Consider the following 27,834-nt stretch of genomic DNA (forward strand, 5'->3'; position numbering starts at 1 on the left):
CATCTTTAATCCCAAGAGGCAGTTTAGTATAGTTGATAGAGTACTGTCCTTGAAGTCAGGAAGGCCTGGGTTCAAATGCTACCTCTACCACTTAATAGGTGTGTGACCTTAAAACAGTCACTTAACCTCTACATCTCAAGCAATGAGGAGCTAGGTGGTGCAGTGCATAGAGTACCAGTGCAGGAGTCAGGAGGACCTGAGTTCAAATCTCACTTCAGACACTTGACACTCACTAGCTGTATGACCTTGGGCAAGTCACTTAACCCCAATTGCCTCATCCTGGGTCATCTCTAGTCATGCTGATGAATATCTGGTCACTGGATTCAGATGGCTCTGGAGGAGAAGTGAGGCTGGTGACCTGCATAGCCCTCCCTTACTCAAAACAAAGTCAAATGCAAGTCATGTCATTATTTCTCTGATGGCATGGTCTTCTTTGGCAACAAAGGACAAACACACACAACTTCTCAGGCAACTCCCTCAGATTTATCTACTAAGTCATAAACAACTTGCCACAGGGACCTTGATCTTAGTTTTTGGAGGGAGTTCACACACCAAAAAGCCTGAATAAATTACAGATTCTTTACCTATGCTTTTTTTTAAAATCAATAGCCCACAGAGTTGCTTCTCTGTGTATTTAGGATAGAAAATTTGAGGATTAATGAGGCAAAATGTAATTAGGAAGGAAAAGCTTTTAAAAAATATTATACATTCCAGATTCAGATAATTTTGGAATGAATTATGCCAATTGCTTTGCTCTATTAAATCAGATACATTACAGTTGAAAGTTCATAATATTCTAGGTCTTAGAGGTAGAGAAATCTTAGAGATCAGTTGTTCAAATGCTCCTTCCCCCCCCCCCATTTTAGAGATGAGAAAAGGTTGCTTTTAGTTAAATGATTCTTTTTATCCATTTACATCTCACAGCTATGCCATTTATAGGATGACAGCATTCAGATATCATTCTGAAGTCTTGCATCTTGACTTCAATTTTACTGCATGTTACTGTCTAATGCATTCCAAGTAGCTTATAAATATGTATTTATGTCTTTTTCCTGTTTCTCTTTTTGCCTTTTGATAGGAATCTTTGCCTATATGAACTACAGAGTGCCGCGAACAAGAAAGGAGATTTTTGAAACGTTAATAAAGGGTCTTCAGAGGCTAGAGTACAGAGGATATGATTCCGCAGGTAGGATTATTTTTCTGCTAAAATTAGCTTTAATGTATTTGCATATGTTCATTTCTTTTTCTAAACATCCATTTTCTTGTTGCTTCTCACAGTCCAGGCATTTTCTGGTATGTTTTTCATTGAAGTCTTCTTTTGGAATATTGTGATACTAGTTTTAGTCATAAAATTAATCAAGTACTTCATTACAGTTGGAAGATAGAATAATAATACCTCACATCTATACAGGACTTTAAGGTTCACAAAATACTTTACATGGATTATCCATCGCAGTGAGTTAAGTACTACAAGTATTATTATTCTCAGTTTATAGATGAGGGAACTGAGACTCAGGGTAGGTAAGAGACCTGTCCATGGTCACGGTGTCAGAGCTGGGATTTGAACTCAAGTCATTTCAGACTTAAAGTCCAACACTCCTCATATTTTACCACACTGTACTGCCTCTCTGAAAACTCCTTCACCTTCAATACTTTTGAGCGGGTGTGATAAAGGCATTCCTTCCACTGATGCTAATTTTAAAAAAACAAACCTTAATGCCTTAGTAGATCAATGAGTAAACTTTTGTTATTGTCATTCAGTTGTATCTGACTCTTTGTGATCCCCTTCGGGTCAGTGATTTGCTGTTTCCTTCTCCAGAACATTTTACAGATGATGAAACTAAGGCAAACAGGGTCAAGTAACTTGCCTGAAGTACACAGCTAGTAAGTATCTGAGGTTGGATTTGAACTCAGGTCTTCTTGACTCCAGGCCTAGCACTCTATCTCTTGCACTACCTAGCTGCCTTAATAAACCTTTGAGTAAGCGCATACTATGTGCTTGCCAGTGACTGAGCCAAGTGATGGATGTCCAGAGACAAAAGTGAAATGATTCTTGCCCTTAAGTAGCTTACATGCTAATGGGAAGATACATCCATACATAAGTTTACACAAAGTACGTAAATACAAGGGGGAGGAGAGAGTTCAGTCTATGCAAAATAATGGAGGCAACATTGTTTCCAAAAAAAATTGTTTTTTATTAGACCTGTGATTTCATTGGTTTGACATAACTAAGAAGATATTTTATAGGGAAGTGATATGATCAGTTCTGTGTTTTAAGCAGCTTCTCTGCAATTTATAGTCTTAGGGAGTTCCCTGGGCCACTGAGAGTTTAAATGGTTTTTCCATGTTTGAGTACAGGCCTTCTTGACTCTGAGGCAGGCTCTCAATGCACTACCCCAGCCTCTCCTCAGTGAGTTACTGAGGCCAAAAAATTCGCCATCTAGTGGCCAACTTCCTGTTCATAAAGATTTTCCCACTAAACTAGTCTGATCTGTGTAGGACACCAGGCTCCTTCTGGAAACCTCTTCAGCTTAGAAAGGCTTTCTAGCACGTGCAGACCTTTGATTTAATAGGACCTTAAGCCGTAAGAGAGCTTAAACCTCATCAAGTCCAACTCCTCAATTTTATAGGTCAAGAAACTAAGGACTACAGAGGTAAAGTGATAGACATATAATAATAAGTAGCAGAAGCCAGCATTGGAACTGCATTTGTCCAGGCTCTTTCCCCTACGCTAGGGGTGAGGGGAATCTTCAGCCTCATGACCACATGTGGCCCTCTAGGTCCTCAAGTGAGGCCCTATGACTGAATTCAAATTTCACAGAACAAATTCCCTTAATAAAAGGATTTGTTCTATAAAACTTGGACTCAGTCAAAAGGCTGCACCCAAGGACCTAGAAGGCCACACATGGCCTTGAGGCTGAAGGTTCCCCAACTCTGCCCTTACACCCTGCTACCCTGGTCTAGCCATTATTAAGAACACGTTGTCATTCCCTTTCTTCAGTGAAGCATAAATGTCTTAAGAAAGGACATGTTTTTGTGTGATATGTAGCTCAACTTCAATTGGCCAATGACCTATATCCAAAGCCAGATAATTTCCCCAACAGAATAATTTTGTTTAAAAAAAAGATCAAAGAGGTTTTGTTTTAACTTGAAAATCCAGTCAGCCAAAAATATTTATGAATATCTCCTCGGTACAGAGTCCCTTACTTGATGCTGTGAATAACCGTAGGAATGGTCTTCTCCCCCAAGTAGTTAGTTATTAGTCCAAATGAAAAAAGAAAAGAAACAGACTTATGTTCTGTTCACATTACCATTAAATTAAAAGCCCTGTGAGGATAGAGATGTCTAATTATCCACATTGCATTTAGTTCTTGAAATAAGATCTTCTTTGAACAGTGCACTCTAGACACTCAAGAAAGCTTTGTTATATGGTATAAAAATGAACAAATCAAAGAACAGACAGATAAACAACTCCATGTATCATGGAGTTCTGACTTTGTCATTTATTAGCAGAGTTCCCTTGGTCAAGTCATTCAAACTATAGGAGACTTAGTTTTCTTAACCTGTAAAAGAGGGATAAAAATACTGGTACCTCTTCTCTCACAGGGTTGTTGTGAGAAAAATCCATGTTAAACCCTGAAGCATCTTCATAAGGGTTATCCTCAAGTATTACTTTACAGAAATCTACATAAGTGCTAGAACAAATGGAGTGGGGTGAGGTGAGATAAAAATTTCAATGGGAGATGTGAGGTTTTTTTTTAAGGAGAATTTTGAGAGGGGAAGCAGCCCAGATTTGTGGGAGGTATATACCCCTTATGTACTGCTCTTCCAACTTGTACTGGGTTAAGGTTGCAGAAGGATGTAGTTACCTTGAGGTCAAATGGTAATTCTGTGAAGCTATACACTGTAGCTTACAAGTCCCCAAGGGTACACTTCCCATTGACAATCAGTCACTAATCTCTTAGTAAAGGCAGTTTGTCAGATGGCAAAGCAAGAAGGTTAGTTATAAAACAATTCCCTGACTTCACATATCTGGGCACCCATCCCACAAATGGGCTCAAACTTGGAGTACCAGATAACGAATCATACATGTAGAATACACATGTGGCAAGGCAACTCACAACTCCTGGTACTTCAAGTCATGGAAGTCCTTTCTGTTTTTATAGAGAGTCCTCATTCTGGGCTCTCAGAGTCAGTCCAACTCTTAATGTTAAGGTTACAGTCTTTGAAGCTGCTTCTTTTCTTGGATAAGTCTCTATCGATGTCTACCTGAAAATATGTGTTTCTCCTCCTCACTTATCTTCTATTAGTACAGTAACTAATAAGGGTGAGGGTAGGGAAAAAGGCAAGCCCCTCCTCCCTGCCTTGCTGGCTCCTGCTACGCTTGCAGGATTGTCTTCTACATTCCTCCAGCTGTATTGCTTACATTTTTATGTTGAGGACTAAGAGGGCATAACAGATTCCCTTAGTTGATCACTAGATGTTTTCTGTGAGATGCCATTTGTCTTCATCCAGTTGGCATCAAACCTTAGTGTCATGGTGCTTTTGTAACAACATGGACCCACTCATACCAATTGGGGTCTGGAGCCTTTCTCTTTCCAATTGAGAAATTTCTGTGATCTGGGCTCAGTCAAGTATCAAGTACTGCAACACACTGGCACTGGATTTAGGAGCACTTGCCCTCTCTATTCCCACTAAAGGACCCCTATGTTCTGGATACACATGAGCAAACTGGGCTTAATTCCAGGGGGTATGAGAATTCTTGGTCTCATATATATATATATATATATATATATATATATATATATATATATATATATATATATATATATACATATACATATACATATATATGTAGAGAGAGAGAGCATTCCTGCTGGGCTATTCCCCTAGCTCACAGTCAGACTCAAAGACTGGATCTCTAGTGGGTGGCTGCTATTTCCAGCTCTAGGAGTTACCCTATGGGTGACTGGCTATTCCTCCTATGGTAGCTCACATGTCCCTGTCGGAGTACTTCCTATTAATAATCAGTCAATAGACTTAATTTGCTCTTAGCAAAGGAGACATTTTCTTAAATGGCCTAGAAAGAATAATAGGTACCAGATGATCTCCTATAATATTTGTATCTCTAGGCAACACATTTTATAAAATATTTGTTAAACAAAGTGTAATATATGAATGTATGTATAAATAAAAGTGTGTGTATGAATGAATGAAAAGGCACTATTAAGCACTATGTGGCAAGTACTGTGTTAAGACCTGAGGATAAAAAACAGACAAAGCAAGGTCATCATTGCTCTCAAAGAATTCACACTGAGGCAGCACATAGAAGAAAGTTCAGCTACAGGGTGAATGGAAAAACCCAGAAATCCTAAGGGTACAATGTGATAGAGGCCTAGGCCCAGGGGTCCATAGACTATATTAGTTGTTCTGATGACAGTATTAGACATCTGTAAAGTATAGTGAAAGAGCAGATGATAAGGTCTAGTGGTCCACAATTCTCATATCTCGCCAGAAAGAACAGAGTTGGTGACTCCAATTTTATCCAAGCCTTGTGAGAAATCAAATAGGTTTGGGTTCTGGGAAACTTGGGGAAGAGGGAAAGTTGAGACAAAAAGTGTAATTCTGAGAGGTCTGGGGCACAGGAAGGTGTCAAACACTGAGATGGGGAGAAAGGAAGAAGAAAGAGTATGCCCTGTGCAATACATGCATGTGCATGCACACACACATATGTATACGTGTTTATATGTATATGTATTTTTTTACCCAAAGTTGACAAACAGAAAGAATTGAACTAAAAATTAAGGTCCTTCTATTAAGCTAAAATGTGGGAGATAAGTACATGCCATATATGATTAAAAGCAATGTTTTACAATTGAAAAAACAAATATTGATATTACTGGTGAAGAATTTTTTTTAATGCCTTTACTGGGTACTACTACTGCTGATATATGATAAACTTAGATCTAGTGCTAAAAATTTTGTTGCTGAGGCATTGTATATTCTGCATTTTACATTATTTTGTGAGTTAATAATTGTGTTTCTAAGAAAATTAAGTGAGTTCATAAATTTCCTTATTCTGTAAATGTCTGTATTCTTTTCACTTATTCCAATATTTATTGTTGCAGATAAATAGTCTTTTTAACATGAGTTCTTTCCATAAGATGTCCAGCTGTCTTTATAGAACATAGGCACCAAAAGCAGATACATATGTGTGCGTGTATATATATACGTATATGTGTATATATATGTTCTACAAAAATTTGATTAACATAAAAATAATGTATCTTAAATTACAGGTGTGGCAATCGATGGAAATAATAATGAAGACAAAGAAAGGCATATCAAACTAGTTAAGAAAAGAGGAAAAGTCAAGGCCCTGGATGAAGAACTGTATAGTAAGTGGAAAAATCTGAATTACTACAATGAGGGATATTTGAAATATTTTGTTCAATTTATACTTATCATAAGAGATACTCCTATCTGAAAATGACATAGCCTGAAGAATAGTTCTATTTTCCACAAAAATAGATGTTTGAAAAAAATCTCTGAAAGGCACTATGTTTCTGAGACTAAATGAAATTAAATAGCTTCTCCTAACCTTACTGTAACTTGAAAAGTTAAAAAAAAATGATGAATGGAAAAAATATAGAACTAAAAGTCAAACAAGCACATTTTTAGTCTTAGTTGTAATACTTATTAGCCACGTGACCTTACCATCCATGTAACCTTGAGGAAAGCATTTATCCTCTTTGGAACTCAGTTTCCTCATCTGTAAAATGAAGTGGTTGGGCACCTTCGGGGTGCCTTCTAGCTGTCGCTCCATGATCCTATAAACTAGGCAAGATGCATAACCTTTCTGAAGTTCTATTTCCCGATATGTAACATAGGGATATTATTTGTCCTGCCTATATGACAGGGTTGTTGGGAGCAACAAATGAGATCATGTATATTACCATATTTTGTACACAGTACAGTGAAATGAAAAATATAAGGGACTATTATTATTATTATTATTATTTAATACAGAACAAGATGGAATGGACTTAAAAGTAGAATTTGAAACACACTTTGGCATTGCCCACACTCGTTGGGCAACCCACGGAGTCCCCAATGCTGTGAACAGTCATCCTCAGAGATCAGACAAAACTAATGGTATGTACTGTTTTATGATCTGGAAGTGTTGATAAAATTAGAAAATTAAGTGGTTTCATAAACTTCCTTATTCTTTATATTATTTCTGTACACTTTTCACTTATTCTGATACTGATATTTGATGAGTAGTTGTGGAAAAAAGTATATCATGAAGATACTTAACTGTGTTAAAACCTAGTGAATAAGTATAAGGTAAAATTTTATGCATCAAGGTATTGGAAAGCACTATATGAAAAAAAAATGTTCATTTCCCTGGTTAAATGGAGAACTTGGAAACCAAAAAGAAAACTTTTTCTGTGTTATCAATCTTACAGGCTTAGTAGAGTAAGTTGGAAATTAGAAATATCAACAAATCTGAATAGTTTATTGTAAACTATTGTAAACAGAGGAGCACTGAGGGACCTTACTGTTCTTTGATACTAATTAATGTAAGGAGGTATTTGTTAGAGGTCAGTATACCCCTGAACCATTAGACAAAATTCACTAGTCCATACCTAGAGTCAGTTCACACTCTGAGTTGGAAGAGACCTCAGAGTTCATCTAGATCAACCCATGGCTGGACATAGATTGCCTTTACAGTATACCCAAACAGTGATCATCTAGTCTTTGCCTGAAGCTTTGCAGTGAGGAAAACCCCATTACTTGAGAAGGCAGCTCATTCTGCTTTTGGTTAGCTCTGTTTTTTAGGATGTTTTTCCTCATGTGAGAGGTTGGTGCTGAGCCATAAAGCACTACTACTCTTACCTCTCTGTCTCTGTCTCTGTCTCTGTCTCTCTCTCTCTCTCTCCCTCTCTCTCTGTCACACACAGACACATACACATATACACACACCTACATATAAAGGTGTATATGTATGTATATCACAAAAGATGCACTTCTGCACAACAAAGAAGTCCATCAAGTTTATATAGGCTTAGATGGATCCACAGAGGATCATTTGCTATTGGAAAGAATGACCTACAGCAAAGAAATATAGCCCCACCCAGGGCAGGTGGCCACTTTGCATCATTTAATGGATATATAGGTTTGCAAAACTGTCAGAGCCCCATCTTTAGCAGAGAGTATCACAATATAATTCAAACAACATGCTACTGAATTTCCCAAACTTTAGAAAAAGGGAATCTTCTGTCCAAGATACTGCATCTCACCGGAGAAAGATGGAACACCAGGGGGCAGCGAAGCATCAGAGAATTTGGTCAGGAACCCATTTTCTGGAAGATTTAAAATCTGGTGATGTCTCTCTGAATAGGATTACAGGACTGGGCTTTTTCATTAAAGTAAACAGGGAGGTAACAATTGGCCTATACTATGTATTTCATCACAGATAGTGGCTGTTCATTTATAATGGAACAGTAGAAAGAGTACCGACTCTGGAGTTCAAATCTTTCCTCTAATGAGTACTATATTTTCGAGCTTGGGCAAGTCACTTAAATTCCCTGTGCCTCAGTTTCCTCAACTGTAGAATGAGGGTTGGGCCTTTAAGGTCCCTTTCAACCCTAGATCTGTGAACCTATAATGTCACCACAGTTAAGAATTTGCAGCATCCATACAAACCAACTGATTCACTGTATCTCTCTACATAAAAACTCATACAAATTTATGGTTCCTGCTGATCATTTATTTTAAATGAGATCTTTGACAACTTCTATTTTCTCGGGGGAAATGTTCTGAGAATTATTCAAATTATTCTGTTATTTATTATAATATATTGATAATTGCATCTTTATGTCTTTTTCTTTCAGAATTTGTTGTTATACATAATGGAATCATCACAAATTATAAAGATCTAAGGAAATTCCTGGTATGTCATAGTTAATCGTTGACTTAGAAATTAAAGCTGTTTGTTATCATAGGTTTAGATGGATGGGATTTAATGAGTAAGATTCTCTAGTTTGCAATTTTTTTTGAAGAAAGCTCAAAAGGGAACTTTGAGAAGTTGTGAAGATGAAGGATCAGTAAGCAAAGGACCATTTAATAAAATGAAGCAATTACCCTATGTATCCTAAAGTCAATATCAGCCACTAGCTTAGAATGATGCTTTCCAAATCCAGAGGATTTTTTTTTTGTTTATTTCATTCTAAATGATTACATTCTCAACAAATACAAATAAGCAAAATGTGCAGTTGGACCACAAATAAAGCCATAAAATAAGAACTGTTTATAAGAATCATCTCTCAGCAAATGACCCATACTCTTATCTCCCCACCACTCCCTTATCCCAACCTTATATCCTTGATTCTACCTGAATGTGACAACATTTCCAAAACTATACTCATTATCTTCCCCCAGAAACCTGACATTCCATTTAACTTCTATATTTTGTTTGATTCAATAGCCATCCCATTTATCTAGCTAGGCCTGTGATCCAGTATCACTTTTGATTTTTCCCTTTTCTTCACTCTCAGAAAACATCAGTGACTTCCTGTTGTCTGCTGAATAAGTTGTAATCTTTAATCTGATTCCAATGTACTTTTCCATCTCTATCATACTTTCCCCTTCATACAATCTACATCCAAGTAAAATTGGATTTATTATCTCATTCTTATCCTGTCCTTTCCCCATTTTTTGCATTTGATTACACTATGTTTTAGTAAAGCCTTCTTTCTCCCACTTCTACCTCCCTCAGCTGAATTTCTGCCCTTTCTTTATGGTTTAATTCAAATGTCACCACTAGCTGGAAGCCCCATTTGACACCAGCCTCTAATGGGTATTAACTTTTTTCCCCTAATAACTCACTTAGATGTTAATAGCCAACATCTCTGAGAGATTTGAAGCCTTCCTTTTTCCAGAGTCCTGATTTTTTAATGTCTCTTGAAGGACGTGACTGATAATGAGATTGCATTCATTCTTCTCCATCTTAGAGCCCACCCAACCTTACAAAGAATTTAATCTAAAGTGGAGTGTTGAAAGTTAAATTTGAATGGAGACAGATCCTTTCTTCTAGGTAGCCCAAGAAGATTGATTAGGAGGATTTTGCAATATTTTAATCAAGAGATGGTAACTGATAGGGTATGTGCAGCCAGGGATGGGTTCATCTCATATATCCAAGAGATGACTGACTCCAAGGTTTTGAGTCTAGGTGACCAAAAATACAGTTGAACCTTTGGCAGAAGTAGGAAAATTCAGAAGAGAGGTAAATTTGTGGGAAAAGTTAATGATTTCTGTTTAGGACATGTTGAGTTTGAGATGCTTCCGGGGCATTCAATTCAAAATGTCCATTAGGCATGTGAGGATGTAGTACAGGAGCTCAAGAGAAAGACAAGATAGGCTAAATATGTAGATCAGGAAGTCACCTGCATAGAGACAATAACTAAACCCATAAGCCACTAAGTCATTAAAAGGGAAAAGAGAAGGCAGCCCAGGACAGAAGAGGGCCTTGGGGGTAATCACAACTGAGGTCAGATGTGGTGGATATTTTAGCAAAGATTGATTTAAGTAGTCAGGTAGGATGAGATCAACCCAACCCCCTTTCTGCTCGATGCTATAAACTTGGGCTGGCATACAACAGACCATGGTCTCCAACTGGTCCTGAACTCAAAGCTTTTCCAGGTTAGTAGGAGCTCTAGAATCTTCAAGTTCTTACAGATACTTCCATCCTATGATCATTGGACCAGGCTTAGAGAATACTTTTATTTTTACCTAAAGTCATCCTAAAATAAGGCAAAGGGAGGTGGAGTGGAGGAAGGTCTGGCAAATCTATTAGAATAATTGGGCTATAGAATATATCACAATGGGTAGCTGATATTGCATATACAATTAAATATTTCAGGAAACCAAAGGCTATGAGTTTGAGTCTGAAACTGATACAGAAACCATTGCAAAACTGATTAAATATGTATATGATAACAGAGAAAGTGAAGACATCAGATTCTCAACCTTGGTAGAAAGAGTCATCCAGCAGCTGGTAAGTCAAAATTTACCCTTGCACTCTAACTCAGTCATGCAGGTATGGGCTCATCTACCCATAGAAATTACCTCAAAATAGCTCCTGTATTATAGATTGCTTGTGTGAGTGAATGTCAAGGGAAGTCCTGGGAGAACAAGGTAAAAAAGATACAGAGAAGATATATGGACTGGGCATCCACTGGAATTGGTAGAATTGCTTCTCCAATGTGAAGTTTTAGCATACTTTGATATTTTCACATTAATATTCTGACAAAAAGAAATTACTTAGGGAAAAAAGGGAACTTTAAAGATATTGCTCTTTTGCTATAACATCATGGGCTATATGATTTGTGAGAGCCAGCTCTTCACTGGTAAAATGGTTTAATCCAATATCAATTAAAATGCCAATGATAAAAGAATTAAAGACATGATAATGCATCAAATATTGGTCGGACTTAACTTCTTTTGTTGTATTAGAAATAACAATTCTGGAAAATCCTACATTAATCCTGATGTCAGACTTTAGTGCCCAATCTTTTACCTGATGCAGTCGGGAACACTTGCTTTGGAACACTGCTATCTGGAAAGAAATTCTCCTTCAATTTAATACTGCTTCTTCATTTACATAGTCACTGAATCTTGAGATTTGGGAGAAATCTTCCTTCTTAGAAATACAAATAAAAGGCCAAAAATATGATGAAGTAATAAAGTAAGATTTTAATGACTATTTATTCAATTAAAATCCACATCTCTGCTAACAACCAATGTTTAAATATTTTCTTCTCTCTTCTTTCAGAAGAGGAAGAGGTATATCTACCTTCTGGAGTACTCAAGTAATACAGTTGATGCTGTATCATTTGTGTCTTATAAATTTAAATTTTCAATTAAAATTTAAAAAATAAGATACATGAAGCTTTTTTTTAATAAACAAAAAAAGTAATCCCTTAAAAAGAAAATAAGGAGTGAAAAAGAGAGTAAGAACGCCAGCATAATCGCCAGTCATTATTGAGCATTTATTCTATTTGGGGAACCTTTTATGTGTACCTTTTTAATGACCTGCAATCAAGGGCAAAGTATCTAGAAAGCAGAGACCTGGTCTTTCTCTTGCCTTCCCCTTCTTCATGTGTAAACCAAAAGGGCAAGAGCCACCCCCTCCTTTTATAGATAAGCAAATTGAAACCCAAAGAGAAAACCCTCATCTAAAGTAATGTAGTGGTAAAGCTGAGAGGGAAAGCAAAATTTTTGAACACACCCTAGACAGATCATGATTCATCAATGGCACATGCCAGCACACAAGAAGACACATGAATCTCAATGAATACAGTTGATTTGTAGTCAAAGATAAGGCTGACCCTGGTATCTTCTAGTCTTCTGACCTAGTTCCTTTTGCTGCAAGCATCTGTAATCAAAGAAGACTTAATTATTTTCTTTGCCTGTGGGGTGAAGTCATTTCTATACCAGCGATGTCATCTACTGTTTCCAGGAAAGTTTTTGGTTTTGTTTTGATTTTTCCCAATTTATCACATCCATACTGGGAATACTCTTTAATCTTAGTTTTTTTACAATTTCTAGCTGTTTGATAAAGCCAACACAGTAAGGGAAGCTTTAATTAGAAACAAACTGTCCCCAAACTCTCCTTTTCTTATGTTTCTGAAAAGGATAATTTAGACTTGGTAATCTGAGGACTTCAACTCTCAGTCACATCTTGCTTTACAGTCATGGTAAACAGGTATAGGATAGAATTGTAATAAATTTAAATCATTATATATACAAATCTCTGATAAATATATATATTATATATATGTATGTATACACACACATATATTGCTTAGAGTTTTACAATCAAAAGTATTTTCCTCTCCTCTGATATACTCAAGATAATTGCTATCAGCAAACGTATATTAAATACCTATATTCAGTAAGACATTGATAGACACTGTTAATCTATGTCTTTAATTAAGTGGTTGAGAATTACCCATTGATTATCATGGTATTCTTGATTTTAGTAAAGTAATGGTCTTTTGTCAGGTCTTTATCCATCTCTACCAATACAGATTGCTTGAGTGATTTCCACAAAGTGTTGATGTATGCACATAAGGGAACTAGGGGTCCACTTGCAAGCTCTATTTCAGGCAAATGCCAATGATGCCATGTGATTCTTTTTAGCCATAGGTGCATTTTCCTCCAATTTTGTTATGTAATTCCAGGAAGGAGCATTTGCATTGGTTTTCAAGAGCATCCATTACCCAGGGGAAGCTGTCACTACCAGGTTAGTTTTGTGTATGTGTGTTTTGGGGTTTTTTTTGAAGGCAGTTGGGGTTAAATGACTTGCCCAGGGTCACACAGATAGTAAGTGTCTGAGATCATATTTGAACTCAGGTCCTCCTGATTCCACCTAGCCACCTCGCTGCCCCCAGGTTAGTTTTTTAAATGCATTTGTATTTTATATTGTAAAAAACAGCAATAAAAACTTAGGAACTTGATCGGACCATTTCAAAATTGTGCATTAAGTTTTTTTTAAGTAAGAGATCCAGTATGACCATTTTATTCTTTGTGAGGAAAAAGCATTTAAGAACTAACACACACAAGCTCAGATACTTACTAGTGATGTGACCCTGGGCAAATCACTTAGTCCTGTTTGCCTCAGTTTCTTCATCTATAATTTGAACCAGAGAAGGAAATGGCAAATGACTCTAGTATCTTTGCCAAGAAAACCCCAAATGGGGTCTTAAAGAGTTAGACACTACCAGAATGATTGAACAACAAAGACCAAAGCCATAAACAAGCTTGAATAAAATTGCTTTTATCAATTACTTGAAAATGTATGTTTAAATTTGAAAATGACCAACTTGAAAATGAAACTAAAGCTTTGGCTTTCTTTCTCTCTCCAGCAATAGGGCATTGAGAAGGGGAAACCAAATGATGATAATAGGGCTGATGTGCTGGCTGAGATTTGTTTGGTTTTCATTGTTTTATTGTTTAAAAAGTATTTAACTCCTCTCCATCTTACACAGTCACATTTCTTTGTCTTCAGGCAAAATAGATGAATAGAGGGAATCACTCCTCTCCTTACCTTTATCACAATAAATAGATTATATAATGGGAGTCCATGACACATAGTGGTTACACAAAAATGAAACACAACACAATAAGTTCCTGAAGAAATTTATAATCCAGTAGGTGAGATGCTAGAACCCTGTGGTTAAGGAAAATTGATGTAAGAAGCCTTTCTCTTTTCCTCTGTGACTTTTGAGGGTTAAACCTACATTAATGAAGGAAGAAAAGTACTGATATATGTCTGTGTGCTAATCACCCAGATACAGGAGAAGAAGTATTGTTCAGGTGGCTCTGTAGCCTTCTTGGTCCAGAGATAATGTTACCTCCAGTCTCATTCATAATATTTTGTGCTGTACCTGTGATTTCATTGGTGTAAAAAACTCCCAGGGAGAAAAATACCACTAATGATACAGATTTGAAGCTGTTCTGCCACTTTCTGGTTTTGAGAATAATGGTGGGGGGGAGACACTGAGAGGCTAAGTGACCCAGAATCATACATCCCATATGTGTCTAAGGGTGGCTCTATCCACTGTACCATAGTGCCACTCTAATATCATTAACTCATGTTTTATAACATGATAAAGTTTTCAAATATGATCCTTCTATCCCTCCCTATCAGCCCTCACTCAAGCAAAACAAAGTCAAGTGCAAGTCATCTCGTCATTTTGTTGATGTTATGGTCCTCTTAGAAAATGAAGGACGAACACAACCTTCTATCCCAATCTATGGATGAGCAAATAAACATAAAGAAGGTTTATGTTGCCTAGTGTCACACAGCCAGAAGTGGTAGAGCCACAGGACCAGAATCCAGGTTTTCTGAAAGTGATGGAGAAAAACGTTAACATTGCAGATTCAGCTTAAAAGCATATCTTGCAAACGTATTTTTTTAAGATCTGATTGTTTGCACTCTACTAATCGCATCCCCTCTGTTGGATTATAAATTTCTTCAGGAACTTATTATGTTGTGTTTCATTTTTGTGTAACCACTATGTCATGGACTCCCACTATATAGTCTATTTAGGAGGTGCCTGACCCCCATAGTATAGCCAGGTACTGTGCCAAGCTGTGCAAATTCGAAAGAGGCAAAAGACAGTTCTTGCCCTCAAGGAGCTTATGATCTAATGGGGAAGACAACGTGCAAACAAATATATATAGAAAACAAGTTATATGTCGGATAAACAGTAAATAATTAGCAAGGACAGTAGTAGAATTATGAGAGATCAGAAAAGGCTTCCTGTAAAAGACAAGATACATAAAGGAAACTGGAGAAGCCAGTAGGTAGAGTTGAAAAGGAAGAGGCATTTCAAGCATGGAGGACACCCAGAGAAAATGCCAGGAGCCCAAGAGATTAAGTGTCTTGCTTGTGCAACACACAAGAAGTCAGTGACATTAGATTGAAGAGTAGGTGGTAGGAGGTAAGGTGTAAGAAGACTGGAAAGGAAAGGAAGGAGCTGGTTATGAAGTACTTTGAATGCCAAATGGAGGATTTTGCATTTGATCCTGGAGGTGACAGGGAGCCAGTGGAGTTCACTGAATAGGGGGGTGACATGCTTGGACCTACACTTTAGGAAAATCACTTTGGTTTTGAAATCAAGGACAGTGTGGGGAGACTTGAAGCAGATGGTCCCACCAGTAGTCTATTGAAGTAGTCCAGATGTGAGGTGATCTTGGCTCATAATAGAATGGTGGTAGTGTCAAAGGAGAGAAGGGGGCATATAAAATGTGTTGCAAAAGTGAAATTGAGAGGCCCTAACACAGATCGTCTCGGGGGGTGAAGGGGGCAGTTAAGAGATAGTGAGGAATCAAGAATGATTAAGGGGCTGAAGGATGGTGTCACCCTCTACAGTAATAGGGGATGGTAGGAGAGAGGGAGGATTTAGGGGGAGAAAGAATGAATTCTGTTTTGAACATGATAATTTTAAGATGTCTACTAGATATCCAGTTTGAGATATCTGAAAGGCAGTTAGATTTACTGTCACCAGTCTTATTAGAGCTTTGCTGGTTCATTTTAACAGATCAAAAGGAATGTATGTGGGCTAGATTCATGTGGCATCAAAGCAATGAATAGTTTATTCATCCAAGTTGCTTAGAAGCCTTCTGAACAAATATCTTACACAAATGTTGCCTTGGAGTTCATATTACTAGAGAAAGAATTCTTGATACATTTTTTAAAATTCTTCCACTCTTCTATAAAGGCAATTTTAAAAAAAACCTCATATTTATTAGTGATGACTGAGATTTTACTCTGATAGAAAGATTCTGGCTAAGCATTATGTGGCTGTTTTGAATCCTGAATTCACTTTGAGTTGCAAAATGATGGAATGGTCTTTGCTGATGTTAATCTGAACATGGAATTGGTTTAAAAGCCAAAACTAATAAATAGATTTTTGCAGAAGGACACCAAAAGTTAGAAAGGTATTGGGTTGGAACAAACACTTTTCTAATTGAATTTTGCCTCTAAACCTGAGACATTACATTGCCAGCAATAAATATATTGAGTTGAAGAATCCCTTCTCTACAATTTCTGAAAGAAGTAGGGGAATACTTCTTGTACATTGGCATAAGTGGAAAGTAATCAGTGCCCAGGTTGGGGGAAGGTGGATAAGCTTGTTAAACAAAACTACTAGCATTTCTTGAACTTGTAGAGAAATTCAAAAGTGAATCTGATTACTTTTCTTACAAAATGAAATAGTAACAGTTGTCATCTGTCTGCTTCAGAAAAGTTATGTACCGTTAATGAAGTCATAAACTTGTGAAGCTCTGTGAGTTACCTCATCGGGCCTAAAAATATCTACATAATGTCAAGTAAAAAATTCATTGGCTTTAGTACATTGTTCTGCATGCTCCATGTATGAAATTTGGCATTTTCATAGAATCTGAATTGAGTAACGAACAGAGGAAGGTGTTGTTCTAAGCACTGTTTATTTGAGGGTATCCAGCTCTTAAAACTATTCTTTTCTTGCAAAATTCAAAACTTGTTTTCAATGAAAGGTAGTTGTCTGTATGTCTATATGCAAAATATTTTATGTGTAATGTTACTCATTGTTACCTTAACAGGAGAGGGAGCCCACTGCTCATTGGAGTTCGTAGTAAATATAAACTTTCTACTGAACAGATCCCCATATTATATAGGACATGTAAGTTATTTATTTTTTTTTGTTTTGGAGGGGGAAAGGCAAGGCAATTGGGGTTAAGTGATTTGCCCAAGGTCACATAGTTAATAAGGCTGGATTTGAACTCAGGTCCTCCTGATTCCAGGCCCTATGCTGTATTCATTGTGCCACCTAACTGCCCCCATGTAAGTTATTTGAAAAGCATGTAAAAGATACAACTGTTGACCAGTTCCTCAAGATTCAGCAGATGTACTTAATGCATGCCAGCTCTTTGGGAAATATGGAAGCATTAATATGCGGAGAGAATTAAAGGGAGAGGGAGGGAGAGAGAAATTGAATATATATGTGTGTATGTACAACTTACTACTATCATTACGTGACTTGGCAGACATGATCCAGTTTTTTTGGAACTCATTCTGTAGTAGTTTAAATAGCTCTGTAGTAAATTTTGAGATCTGTGATTTAGATTCAGAATTTGACTCTTACTACTAATAACCTAAGAAATTCCTATTACTCTCCATGTCAACCGCATAAAATAGATCCCATTCCTAGTACATATTATTTAAATTTTATATTTTAATACACAGAATCTTTAGAAGTATGAAATCAATGAAATGATTTTATTAACAGGCAATATTGAGAATGTGAAGAATATATGTAAAACAAGAATGAAGAGACTTGATAGTTCAACTTGTCTTCATGCTGTTGGGGACAAAGCAGTGGAGTTTTTCTTCGCTTCTGATGCAAGGTAGTGGGAAACTTTTCTTTACTTCTTAGGATTAACAAAGGTTTTCAGGTTTTCCTGACAGGTGGAACACTGTCGTTATTTCATGAAGAACTAAAACCTGCCATGTCTTGTGTTTTGTGTCTTAACCCCCTACTATAAGTTCTATGAGATCAAGGATCATGTCTTGTCTAAATGTTACATCACCCACAATGCCTAATAAATGTTCATTGTTGTATATCTTCTAATTCTAACTGTACCCTCAAACACCTATTAAATAAAGATCTCACCATTTTATTATATGTGCTCAATGATAACTTTGTATTAATATGGTCCTTTCTCCAGAACTGTATTATAAATGTTAAATGTTGACTTTTAGGCTTGTCATTTCTCTGATGATCTGTGAAGTGTTATTTTCTTTGTGATCATTGGATACTATGCTTAGCAGAAATTTTATAGATGAAATTGAGTAGCCACCATAACATTTGTACAATAACTACTGTATAGCTATTATCTCCTTTAAAGATTATCATACTTAAATGTGGAATTTAAGTAAATCCCATTTTCCTTCCATTTTAAGGCAAAAAGACACCCTTCTCCCCCCCAGTCAAAAGAAAAAAGGCAACCCCACTACAGAAAAGTCAGCTTTATATCGCTCTTTTTCATTTCTATTCTCCATGTGTCTGTTGTCTCCTATCTCTCTTCTTTCCTTCCTACTTAGGATAGATTCCCACTACTAGTATACGAAGAAGTTTGTGGTATTGGATTCTATCATACTAACCTTCTGTTGACCTTGTTCTCTTTATCTTCAATGGAGGCAGCTAGGCGGTATAGTGGATAGAGTGCTGAAAGAGTCATCTTGCTGAGTTCAAATCTGGCCTCAGACACTTACTAACCGTGTGACCCTGGGCAAGTTATTTTACCCTGTTTGCCTTAGTTTCCTCATTGGTAAAGTGAATTGGAAAAGGTCACAAAGAGTGACTCCATCTTCAATGGAGACTTACTGAAAAATGGGGAGAGATAGGAAGATGGAGCTCAGTGCAAGATGGCAAGTGGAAAAGTCTTCATTGCCTAATAAAATCAGCTTCCCTCTATGTCGACTGATAAAAAAACATTCAGGAATGGCATAGGATCTCTCTTGTCTTCATAGTACATATCAGTAAGGTATGTGTCCAGGAAATTTTTATAATTCTTTTAAAAGGTGAACATTTAATGCTCAGTCATAAAGGACATTCTTTTTATTGATCAAACAGCACTAAAGAAACTAAAACTTAATCAAATTTATTTTTTAATTAAAAGCTTAACTTATTTTAAGAATATAAATTTTACAAAGAACTTTTAATATAATTCTTATTCATTAATTTTTTAAAAAATAATTAAATTTATTCCCCCTCTTTCCCACATTCTTTTCCCCCACTCCCACTGGAAGAAAATTTCTATAACAAATATGAATAGTCAGTCAAAACCAAATTCCCATATCAGCCATGTCCAAAACTTTGTGTTCTTGTCTGCATCCTGCCACAAGATGGAATTATGAATTCATCATAAGTCTTATGGAATCATAGTTGGCCATTACATTAAATCTTTCAAGGTTGTCTATTTTTATAATGTTATTGTCATAATATAGTTGTTTTTCTGGTCCTGCTCACTCCACTGTGCATCAGTTCATATGTCTTCTACATTTTCTCAGAAGCTGTCTATTTCATCATCTTTTGCAGGTTAATATAATAGCATTCAATTACATTCATGAACCATATTTTGCTCACCCATTCCCCAATTTATGGTAATCCACTTCTTTGTTATCACAAAAAGAGCTGCTATAAATATTTGAGTCCTTTTCCTTTCTTTGCTTTCTTTAGGCCTAATAGTGGTATTGCTAGGTCAACAGGTAGGTATAACTTTTTGAGCACAGTTTGGAAAGCAAATTGCTTTCTAAAATGGCTGAACAAATTGACAGCTTTCCCCACCACTACCACCAAATGATAAATTGTCAAAGGATATGAACAGAAAATTCTCGATGGAAGAAATCTAAACTATCAATAATAGCCATAAAGAAAAAATGATCCAAGTCACTAATCATTAGAAAAATGCAAATCAAAGCAGCCCTGACATTTTGCCTTACAGTCATCAAACAAATTGGTGAGGTAGACCAGAAAAGGAGGGGGGCTTTCTTTGAATAAAACCCCCTCTTGCCCCCAAAATACAGAATAACTTTTTTTTTTTTACAAAAAATAAAAAATCATCTTGCTAGCTGGACCCTACTCACCTGTCCCTGCAATTTGCCATGAAGGACAAGGGTCAGGTATATCCTCTCGAAATTTGAATCTTTAACTTTCTGCCTTCTTTACCAGTACCATACAAAGTCTCAGTGCCACATACTACAGGCTGAGCCAGAGAAATCTTAAATCTTAATTGATTTTTTTCTCCTGTCTGTACTTCAGCTTTTAAGAATTTAAGGGCAAAAGGAAGATTCCCAAGGGTAGAAAGAAGGGGAAAAAATACCTCACTTGATCCTAATAGGAAATGGGCTCTGCCATGCAGAAGTACTATTAGAGCAGTAGCAGCTCCATAGCAAGAGGGTAAGGTCATAGAGGGAGGGGCCCTAGACTGTAGGGTGACCAAGTCACTAGACTCACCTCCTTTCTCCTACTTCAGAACCTCTGAGAGGTGACAGGGCAAACAAGTAGGAAATGGAACAAGGAAGCAAATGAAATTGTGTCCATAACAACCAGGAAACCCCAGAGGCTGGAAAAACAACCCCAGTCTCTGACAAACTCCAGATCCCAAGCAACCCCAATGAATAAAAGGGTTTCTAGCACAATAAGCTATGCCTGGATGTACCCAGAACACTTCAAATGAAAGCCTATGGTTTATCTTATAGCCAATCTCCTACTCCCTGTATTAGAAAGAGATTTCTCTAGCAGATTTTAATCTGATTTCTATAATTCCCTCAAAAACAGTGCCAATGGAATACTGGTTTTTTTCCCCAGTGAGTTACGGAATTAAACAGCCCTTGTTCTGAAATATTAGAGATAGTTCCAGATTCTAATGCCTACTTTTCTTCCCTTTAGTGCTATTATCGAACATACCAACAGAGTAATTTTCCTTGAAGATGATGACATTGCAGCCGTTGCTGATGGGAAGCTGTCTATTCATCGAGTGAAACGTTCAGCTAGTGATGATCCATCTCGAGCTATCCAGACTTTACAGATGGAATTACAGCAAATTATGAAAGGCATGTATCTTATCTGAAGTCCTACACATAAACTGATTCACAATTTAGTGTATTTTTAGCTTAGCCCTCCCTAAATAAAGACTATATTAGATTTATAAGAGGAAAGGGTTCAGAAGTAATGGTATTAGGTCTTTTTACCCTCCAGATGACTCCAAGTGCTCAAGTTAAAAATAAGCTCCAGAACATCCTCTCTCACAGGATAATAGTATTCAGTTACATTCATGTGCCATCCTTTGTCCACCCATTCTCCAATTTAGGGTAATTTACTTCTTTGCCATCACCAAAAGAGTACAATAAATATTTTTGTACATATGGGTCTTTTCCCTTTACTTGCTCTCTTTAGGCTCTCTTTAGATATTTCTGGGTCATAACTTTTGGGGCAGTTTGGAAAGCAAATTGCTTTCGAAAATGACTGAACAAATTCACAGCTTTCTCCGCCACTACCACTACCACCGACTGATAAATTTTCAAAGAATGTAAATATTGCTATTGGATTCCTGTTCTGAAGTGTTAGAAATGGAACTTGGTCTTAGCATGAGTTTCTCAGGCAAATCCCCTCCATGTAAGTAGCAGCGTGCAGTGAGGGGGAAATCACTGAACTTAAAGTCAAAGACCAAGGCTCAAGCTCCAGTACAGCTACTTACTACATAAATGGCCATGGGAAAGTCACTCAACTTCTCTGAGGACCTTAGTTTCCTCCTCTAAAATGGAGTTTCATCTGTGAGGTACTTTCTAGTTCTAAATCCTAGCCCTTCTCTTGCTTTTATATTATCTTTGCAAGCCTAAGTGTTGAGATCTCCATCCCTTTTTAAAAAAATATTAATTATAGTCTATTTTCTCTGCCTCAGGACGTCTAGATACATATTTTATCATCTTAATCATGTGATATCTTCATGAAGTTGAAGTGCTAGTGCATAGATTCCCAAAGTGGGTGACACTAGCCCCTGGGGGTGTACTGGAAAGATCCGGGGGAAAGATAGTACCTCAGGTATAATTGGGGAACATTGAATAAAATAAGGGGATGGTAGAAATATAAGGAAAGAAGAGAAGAAATATTTGAAAAATGATTGGTATATGTTTCATCTGTTGTGTAACAGAGTTAAAGTTGTAGCAATTACAGTATTTTCCAAATTAACACACAAAATGCAAGTTATAACCAATCAGTGATCAAGTCCACTGACAGGTCTTAACAAGCAAGTGTTGGTAGGTGAGCATGTCACTCATTATCAGGCATCCAACATGCATTGTCTCCATTATGTGTGTAATGACTTATTTACAGTGAGATACTATACAGTTACATGATGCAGCATTGCATTATCAGAATTTCAATACAGGAAAAAGCCCACAAAATTACAATAAATTATTAAATTTAAGATGTATCATTTAAAAATTATATTTCATATTTATTTGAAATGATGCAAATCTTTAAAAACCACTAAAAGGTTAAAGAAAATAGATTTCCAGGGGGGCTGCTGAATAATTTTTTTAAGGAGGAGATAGGCCAAGTAAGTCTGGGAACCTTAGTGGGATAACTAACTAGTAGACAGGAATTTAAGGGATGCTGTATCCTGAGAGGAGAACCAGGTTTCTGTTAAAATAAAAAGTCAAAGGAATTTTGGTAGAAGAGTTTTAGGATATAGGGAAGTTTTGTGAATAGAGAGAGGGTTCCAAAGGACCCAGTGGTACAGTCTAGAAGCAGTGGATAAACTACTTTAAAATGGGATTGGGAAGGAGAATGAAGAGTTAGATTAGAGAAGAAAGCAGCAGTGTCAACATAATAATAGTTAGCACTTACAAAGCACCTACTGTGTATCAGCGAAACACTTTACAAATATTATTTCACTTGATCTTCACAACAATTATGGGAAGTAGGTGCTATTAACTACCCCTATTTTACAGTTTAGGAAACTGAGGCCAACAGAAGTTAAGTGATGTGCTCAAGGACACACACCTAATAAGTGTCTGAGGTCAGATTTGAATTCATATTTTCCTGACTCCAGGCCCAGCCCTCTATCCATTTAGTGTACTACTTGTAGCTAAGGTGGTGAAACTGGATTGACAGAAGAAGACCTAGCACAATAGGAGGTAGATTGATGTAACATATGTAGATATACTGTGGAGTCCAAGGCAAAGTCTAGCATGCTGGTGTTTTTGTTTTTACCAACTAGAGTTTTCTTTAGGTGTTATTTCAATGAACAGAACAATGGATCTCTGAGCTCCTAAAGGTTTCCAGGTCCCCAAAAATGGAGAAGCAAAGGCCTAAACTTCCATGGGATTATGAATTAGGAGAACTGCTCTAGGTTCAGCACTTATTACTAAGAAAATTGTTTCATTTTCTTGGGCATGCTCATTTTGTACTTAAATATGTGTGGATTTCTTAGAATTTTTTCCTTGGTTCTTTTTGTCCCAAGCAGGGTAATAAACTATCAGTCCCCTTTGTCACCTATACCAGAGTAAAAATGTGTTTTCTGATAGAATTAAAATTAGGAAAAATTTACTCATTTAACACTAAGCCTATTTGTTTATATAGGTAACTTCAGCGCCTTTATGCAGAAGGAAATCTTCGAGCAGCCAGAATCCGTTTTCAATACTATGAGGGGCCGAGTGAACTTCGAGACAAACACAGGTGATCCAGATAATTAATACATAATGAAAGTTATAGCCTCAACCTTCAAAACTGGACATACTCATTTAAGTAAGAGAACTGGCACTGATTTTCATGTTCTGTAGTTTTGTTAGGTGGCTTGAAAGATCACTTAAAAGAAATAAGAAGATGCAGACGATTGATCATCATTGGCTGTGGAACTAGTTATCATGCTGCAGTTGCTGTAAGTAATTACAACAAGAAGTAGAATAAGAAATTATTCTTGAATAATAATTCACTGAGTTTTTCTTCAAAATTTGATGTGGGATCTTCACTACACAATGCAAAATAAATTTCCTTCCATCCATTCCCTTGACTCATCATTACAAAATTAAATCAATTCCTTTCTTGGGTGTCATTAACTACACTTGACTAAAATCAGAGAAGCACAGACATAGTGATGAAATTAGTTTTTTTTATCAGACTTTGCCTTAAAAGTAGAACTGTTCTTCTATCGCTTGGTTTCAACTCTTTGAGGTTAACATTTTATTCTTACTTTTAGACACGACAGGTGCTGGAAGAACTGACAGAGTTACCTGTGATGGTTGAACTTGCTAGTGACTTTCTGGACAGAAATACACCTGTATTCAGGGATGATGTTTGCTTTTTCATAAGTCAATCAGGTGAGTGTTGTCAGTCTTCATTTATTTGTTCATTATGGGTTTTCTTATTTAAACACAGAATTTGAAAGTCAATGTTGGCTTTAACCCCTTTAGTTTTTCATTTTGCTCTGAATCACATGGAAGCACATACATGTCTACGTGTATGCACACATGCATAACACATGAAGAACTTTAGAATGGAGAATTTTTTTCATTTCCTCTTTCCACCTCTGCCTAAGTCTATATTGCACAATATAGAACATCTGCTTCAAATGGGCATGTGTAGTTTAGTAAAGCATCAGGCCCATGGGATCACCACTTTATGACTGAGCAGATACCCAGTAATTCATGATTAGCCCAGATATTTGCATCATCTCCACAGTTTAGGGATCATTCCTCCTGCAGCATATAAGAGTCACCTCTCCTGAGAAGTGGGAGATAGTGTGGTGTCGCATAAAGAACAAAGGACTGAGAGTCATCTCTGGTTTACAATCCAGGATCTGCCACTATATCGCCTTGTACCTACAAATTACTAACCCTTTCCTAATTCTGAGTAGATCCCTAATTTTCTTTGTCTTTGAAATGGGGAGACTGTACATTGCTGAGATCCACTGCAGTTCTGATTTCAAGAAATCCACAGAATAGTACTCCTTTAAAATATATGGGATTGATTGTAGCTTGTTCTGAAACTTTAAGGAATTTTTGCTTGCTTATACTTTGGGTTTAACTTGGAAATAATCTGGGAAAATGAATATATTTCTTTCTATGTACATATGAACATTGCAATAGATCAAAGTAAGGTTCTTGCATAAGACACATAGAATAAAAATTTTTAAGTTTAATACATGTGAAATGTGCTTACTTTGTAGGTGAAACTGCTGATACAATTATGGCCCTGCGTTACTGTAAGGATCGCCGAGCTCTAACAGTTGGTGTTACAAACACAGTGGGGAGTTCCATATCCAGGGAGACTGACTGTGGTGTACATATCAATGCAGGGCCTGAAATTGGCGTGGCAAGCACAAAGGTAATTTCTGTTGATTCCAGCTTGTGTAGCTTTCTTTGATATTATCTGATAAATCAAATACTGGGACAGGACAAAGCATCCTAAATGTTTGATAGATGAGGTTACTAATTTGTGTTAACAATTGCCATCGTTAACCACACTTAAGTTTTATACCTTGAGAACTGGATATTACTTGAATATCCCTTTTTTGGAGACCATGTTATAGTTACATATAGAGAGAGTTATTTAGAATTGAACTAAGAGACTGCAATATCTAGATTCTCATTCTAGCTCTGTCATATGACTTCAGGAAAGTCAATTCTCTTGCCTAGGAAAATTTTTCCTGATCTGTGAAGTGGATATGATATGTGCTCTGTTTATCCCATAGTGTAGTTTTGAAGAGAAAATTAGGATAATATGTGTGAAAACACTTAACTATAAATCACTGCACAAATGTGAGGTGGTGTTACTCTTATCTACAGGCTTACACCAGTCAGTTCATCTCCCTAGTAATGTTTGGCCTGATGATGTCTGAAGATCGAATTTCATTACAAAGCAGGAGACAAGAAATCATCAATGGACTGAGATGTTTACCTGGTATGTTGGTTATATTTAAAACATGAAAACATTCCCAGTCATATTTGGGGAACGATTTTGAAAATCAGGTTTTGAAAAGTAGGTAGCTAGTGGGAATGTGGGAAGGTTTCCTGGTCTGCCCCCATCAGATAACAAGAGAGCGTGCTCTCTGATTTACCTTTCAGCCCCTCCTCTGGTCATATACAGGTAGAACGAAGCTCCTATTCAGATCACTCCAGTAGAGCTGCACCCAATATAGAATAGGGATAATACAAGATATGGACAGAGGGTGGGGGTTTTCAGGAAATTAGTTTATTGTTAAATGTGTTTAAAATATAATTCCCTTCAGGTGAAAACTACATTTCAAACTCCATGTGAAATGATGTTTTTGTATTATAGACCATGAAAATAAGGAAATCACTAAGTTAATTAAAACCCCAGATTTGTCATGACAAATTTTAGTTTAACGGGCAAAAGTTTTCTAATGTAAACCTAAAACATGTTTGAAATTAAAAAAAAAAAGACTGAGGTCATCATTGATTTCTTTACAATTTTGAATGTGTCACATTTAGAGAAATATAAATAATAGTGTTTTCTTTTGTCTGTGTACTCTAGAGATGATTAAAGAAGTTTTGTCTTTGGATGAGAAGATCCATGACTTGGCCCTTGAACTTTATAAGCAAAGATCCCTTTTGGTGATGGGCCGTGGGTATAACTATGCTACTTGCCTGGAAGGAGCTTTGGTAGGTCTTTTTGATTCTGGGTCTTTTTCTTTCTCTTTGGGTATAGAACTTTCAGCATGATGCACTATGCCATTGTAAATTTATTCAGTGACTGTCCTAATGGCTCCTTTGGAGTTTTCTGGTGTCTAAAGTGTTGAGGAAGCTGCCTTTGTTTAATGCAAATCCTTCCATGCCTTCTTACCCTAACATCATTGATTTGGAACTGGAAGAGACCCCAGACATCTTCTAGGCGAACTCCCTCATTTGGTATCATTTGTTAAAAATTCTCCCAAATACTTAACTGTAACGTGAATGATAAATGTAAGATCAATGAGTACTTGGGGCTATTGTATGCTATCGTTCTCAGCACATGCTGAGAAAACTCTGGGAATTTCTTATCCACAGAGAGGGGGAAAACTTAGTGAAATGAGAGGGTAGATGATTCTGGTGCTATTAATCCAAACTCACCATTCTGTAGGAAATAACCAAAACTAGGAGTCGTATCATGACTCCTGTGTTTAGCCTTGGCTGACAGACAAAGGAAAACTTTAGATACACACAGCCACTAAATGTATATGTTCATAACATTAAATGAGGAATAAAGGTGGGTTTTATAAAAGAGACAGTTACAGGGCTATAAGATCTTAGATTGTAACATTGCCCTCAGACAAGCAAGCATGGGATATATACACACAATCTAAGAACATTTAAATTACAGATACCAATCAATAAGCATTTATTATGCACCTACTAAATATCAGGCACTGTGCTGTATAGATTATATGCAAATTATATGTCTGGATTAATACTTTGGTGATATTCCTAATGGTAATACTCCGAAGCTAAATGCCAACCCTTCCATGCCTTTTTACCCTAATATCATTGATTTGGAACTGGAAGAGACCCCAGAAGTCCTCTAGTTCAATGATAGATGAGGAAACTGAGGCAAAAAGGTTAAATAATTTACTCAAGGTCACAGATGTAATAAGTAGCATGATTGTTAATCTTGTGTTTCCAAAAGTCTTCCATAAAGGATTTGTCTAATCTGGAAGCAGCCTTCCTTGGGTTATTTATCATCTCAAGGGTATTGATGTAGCACTTGGGAAATCAGATTG

At 36.8% G+C, this 27,834-nt stretch overlaps 1 protein-coding gene across 1 annotated transcript in view; it reads left to right on the plus strand.

The window, feature by feature from the left end:
* Positions 1-27,834, plus strand: part of GFPT2 (glutamine-fructose-6-phosphate transaminase 2) — a 61,954-nt gene that overhangs the window by 21,363 nt on the left and 12,757 nt on the right. The window contains exons 2-16 of the mRNA XM_072631222.1: positions 1,079-1,186; positions 6,300-6,398; positions 7,030-7,155; positions 8,898-8,956; positions 10,925-11,059; positions 13,248-13,309; positions 17,155-17,234; positions 17,841-17,958; positions 21,006-21,169; positions 23,700-23,795; positions 23,900-23,997; positions 24,316-24,436; positions 25,285-25,442; positions 25,904-26,018; positions 26,613-26,740. Of these exons, the coding sequence (XP_072487323.1) occupies positions 1,079-1,186; positions 6,300-6,398; positions 7,030-7,155; positions 8,898-8,956; positions 10,925-11,059; positions 13,248-13,309; positions 17,155-17,234; positions 17,841-17,958; positions 21,006-21,169; positions 23,700-23,795; positions 23,900-23,997; positions 24,316-24,436; positions 25,285-25,442; positions 25,904-26,018; positions 26,613-26,740 (1,667 nt within the window). The remainder of the gene's footprint in view (positions 1-1,078; positions 1,187-6,299; positions 6,399-7,029; positions 7,156-8,897; positions 8,957-10,924; positions 11,060-13,247; positions 13,310-17,154; positions 17,235-17,840; positions 17,959-21,005; positions 21,170-23,699; positions 23,796-23,899; positions 23,998-24,315; positions 24,437-25,284; positions 25,443-25,903; positions 26,019-26,612; positions 26,741-27,834) is intronic.

Source organism: Notamacropus eugenii, chromosome 1 (assembly GCF_028372415.1).
Source record: "Notamacropus eugenii isolate mMacEug1 chromosome 1, mMacEug1.pri_v2, whole genome shotgun sequence".
NCBI classification, from domain to species: Eukaryota; Metazoa; Chordata; class Mammalia; order Diprotodontia; family Macropodidae; genus Notamacropus; species Notamacropus eugenii.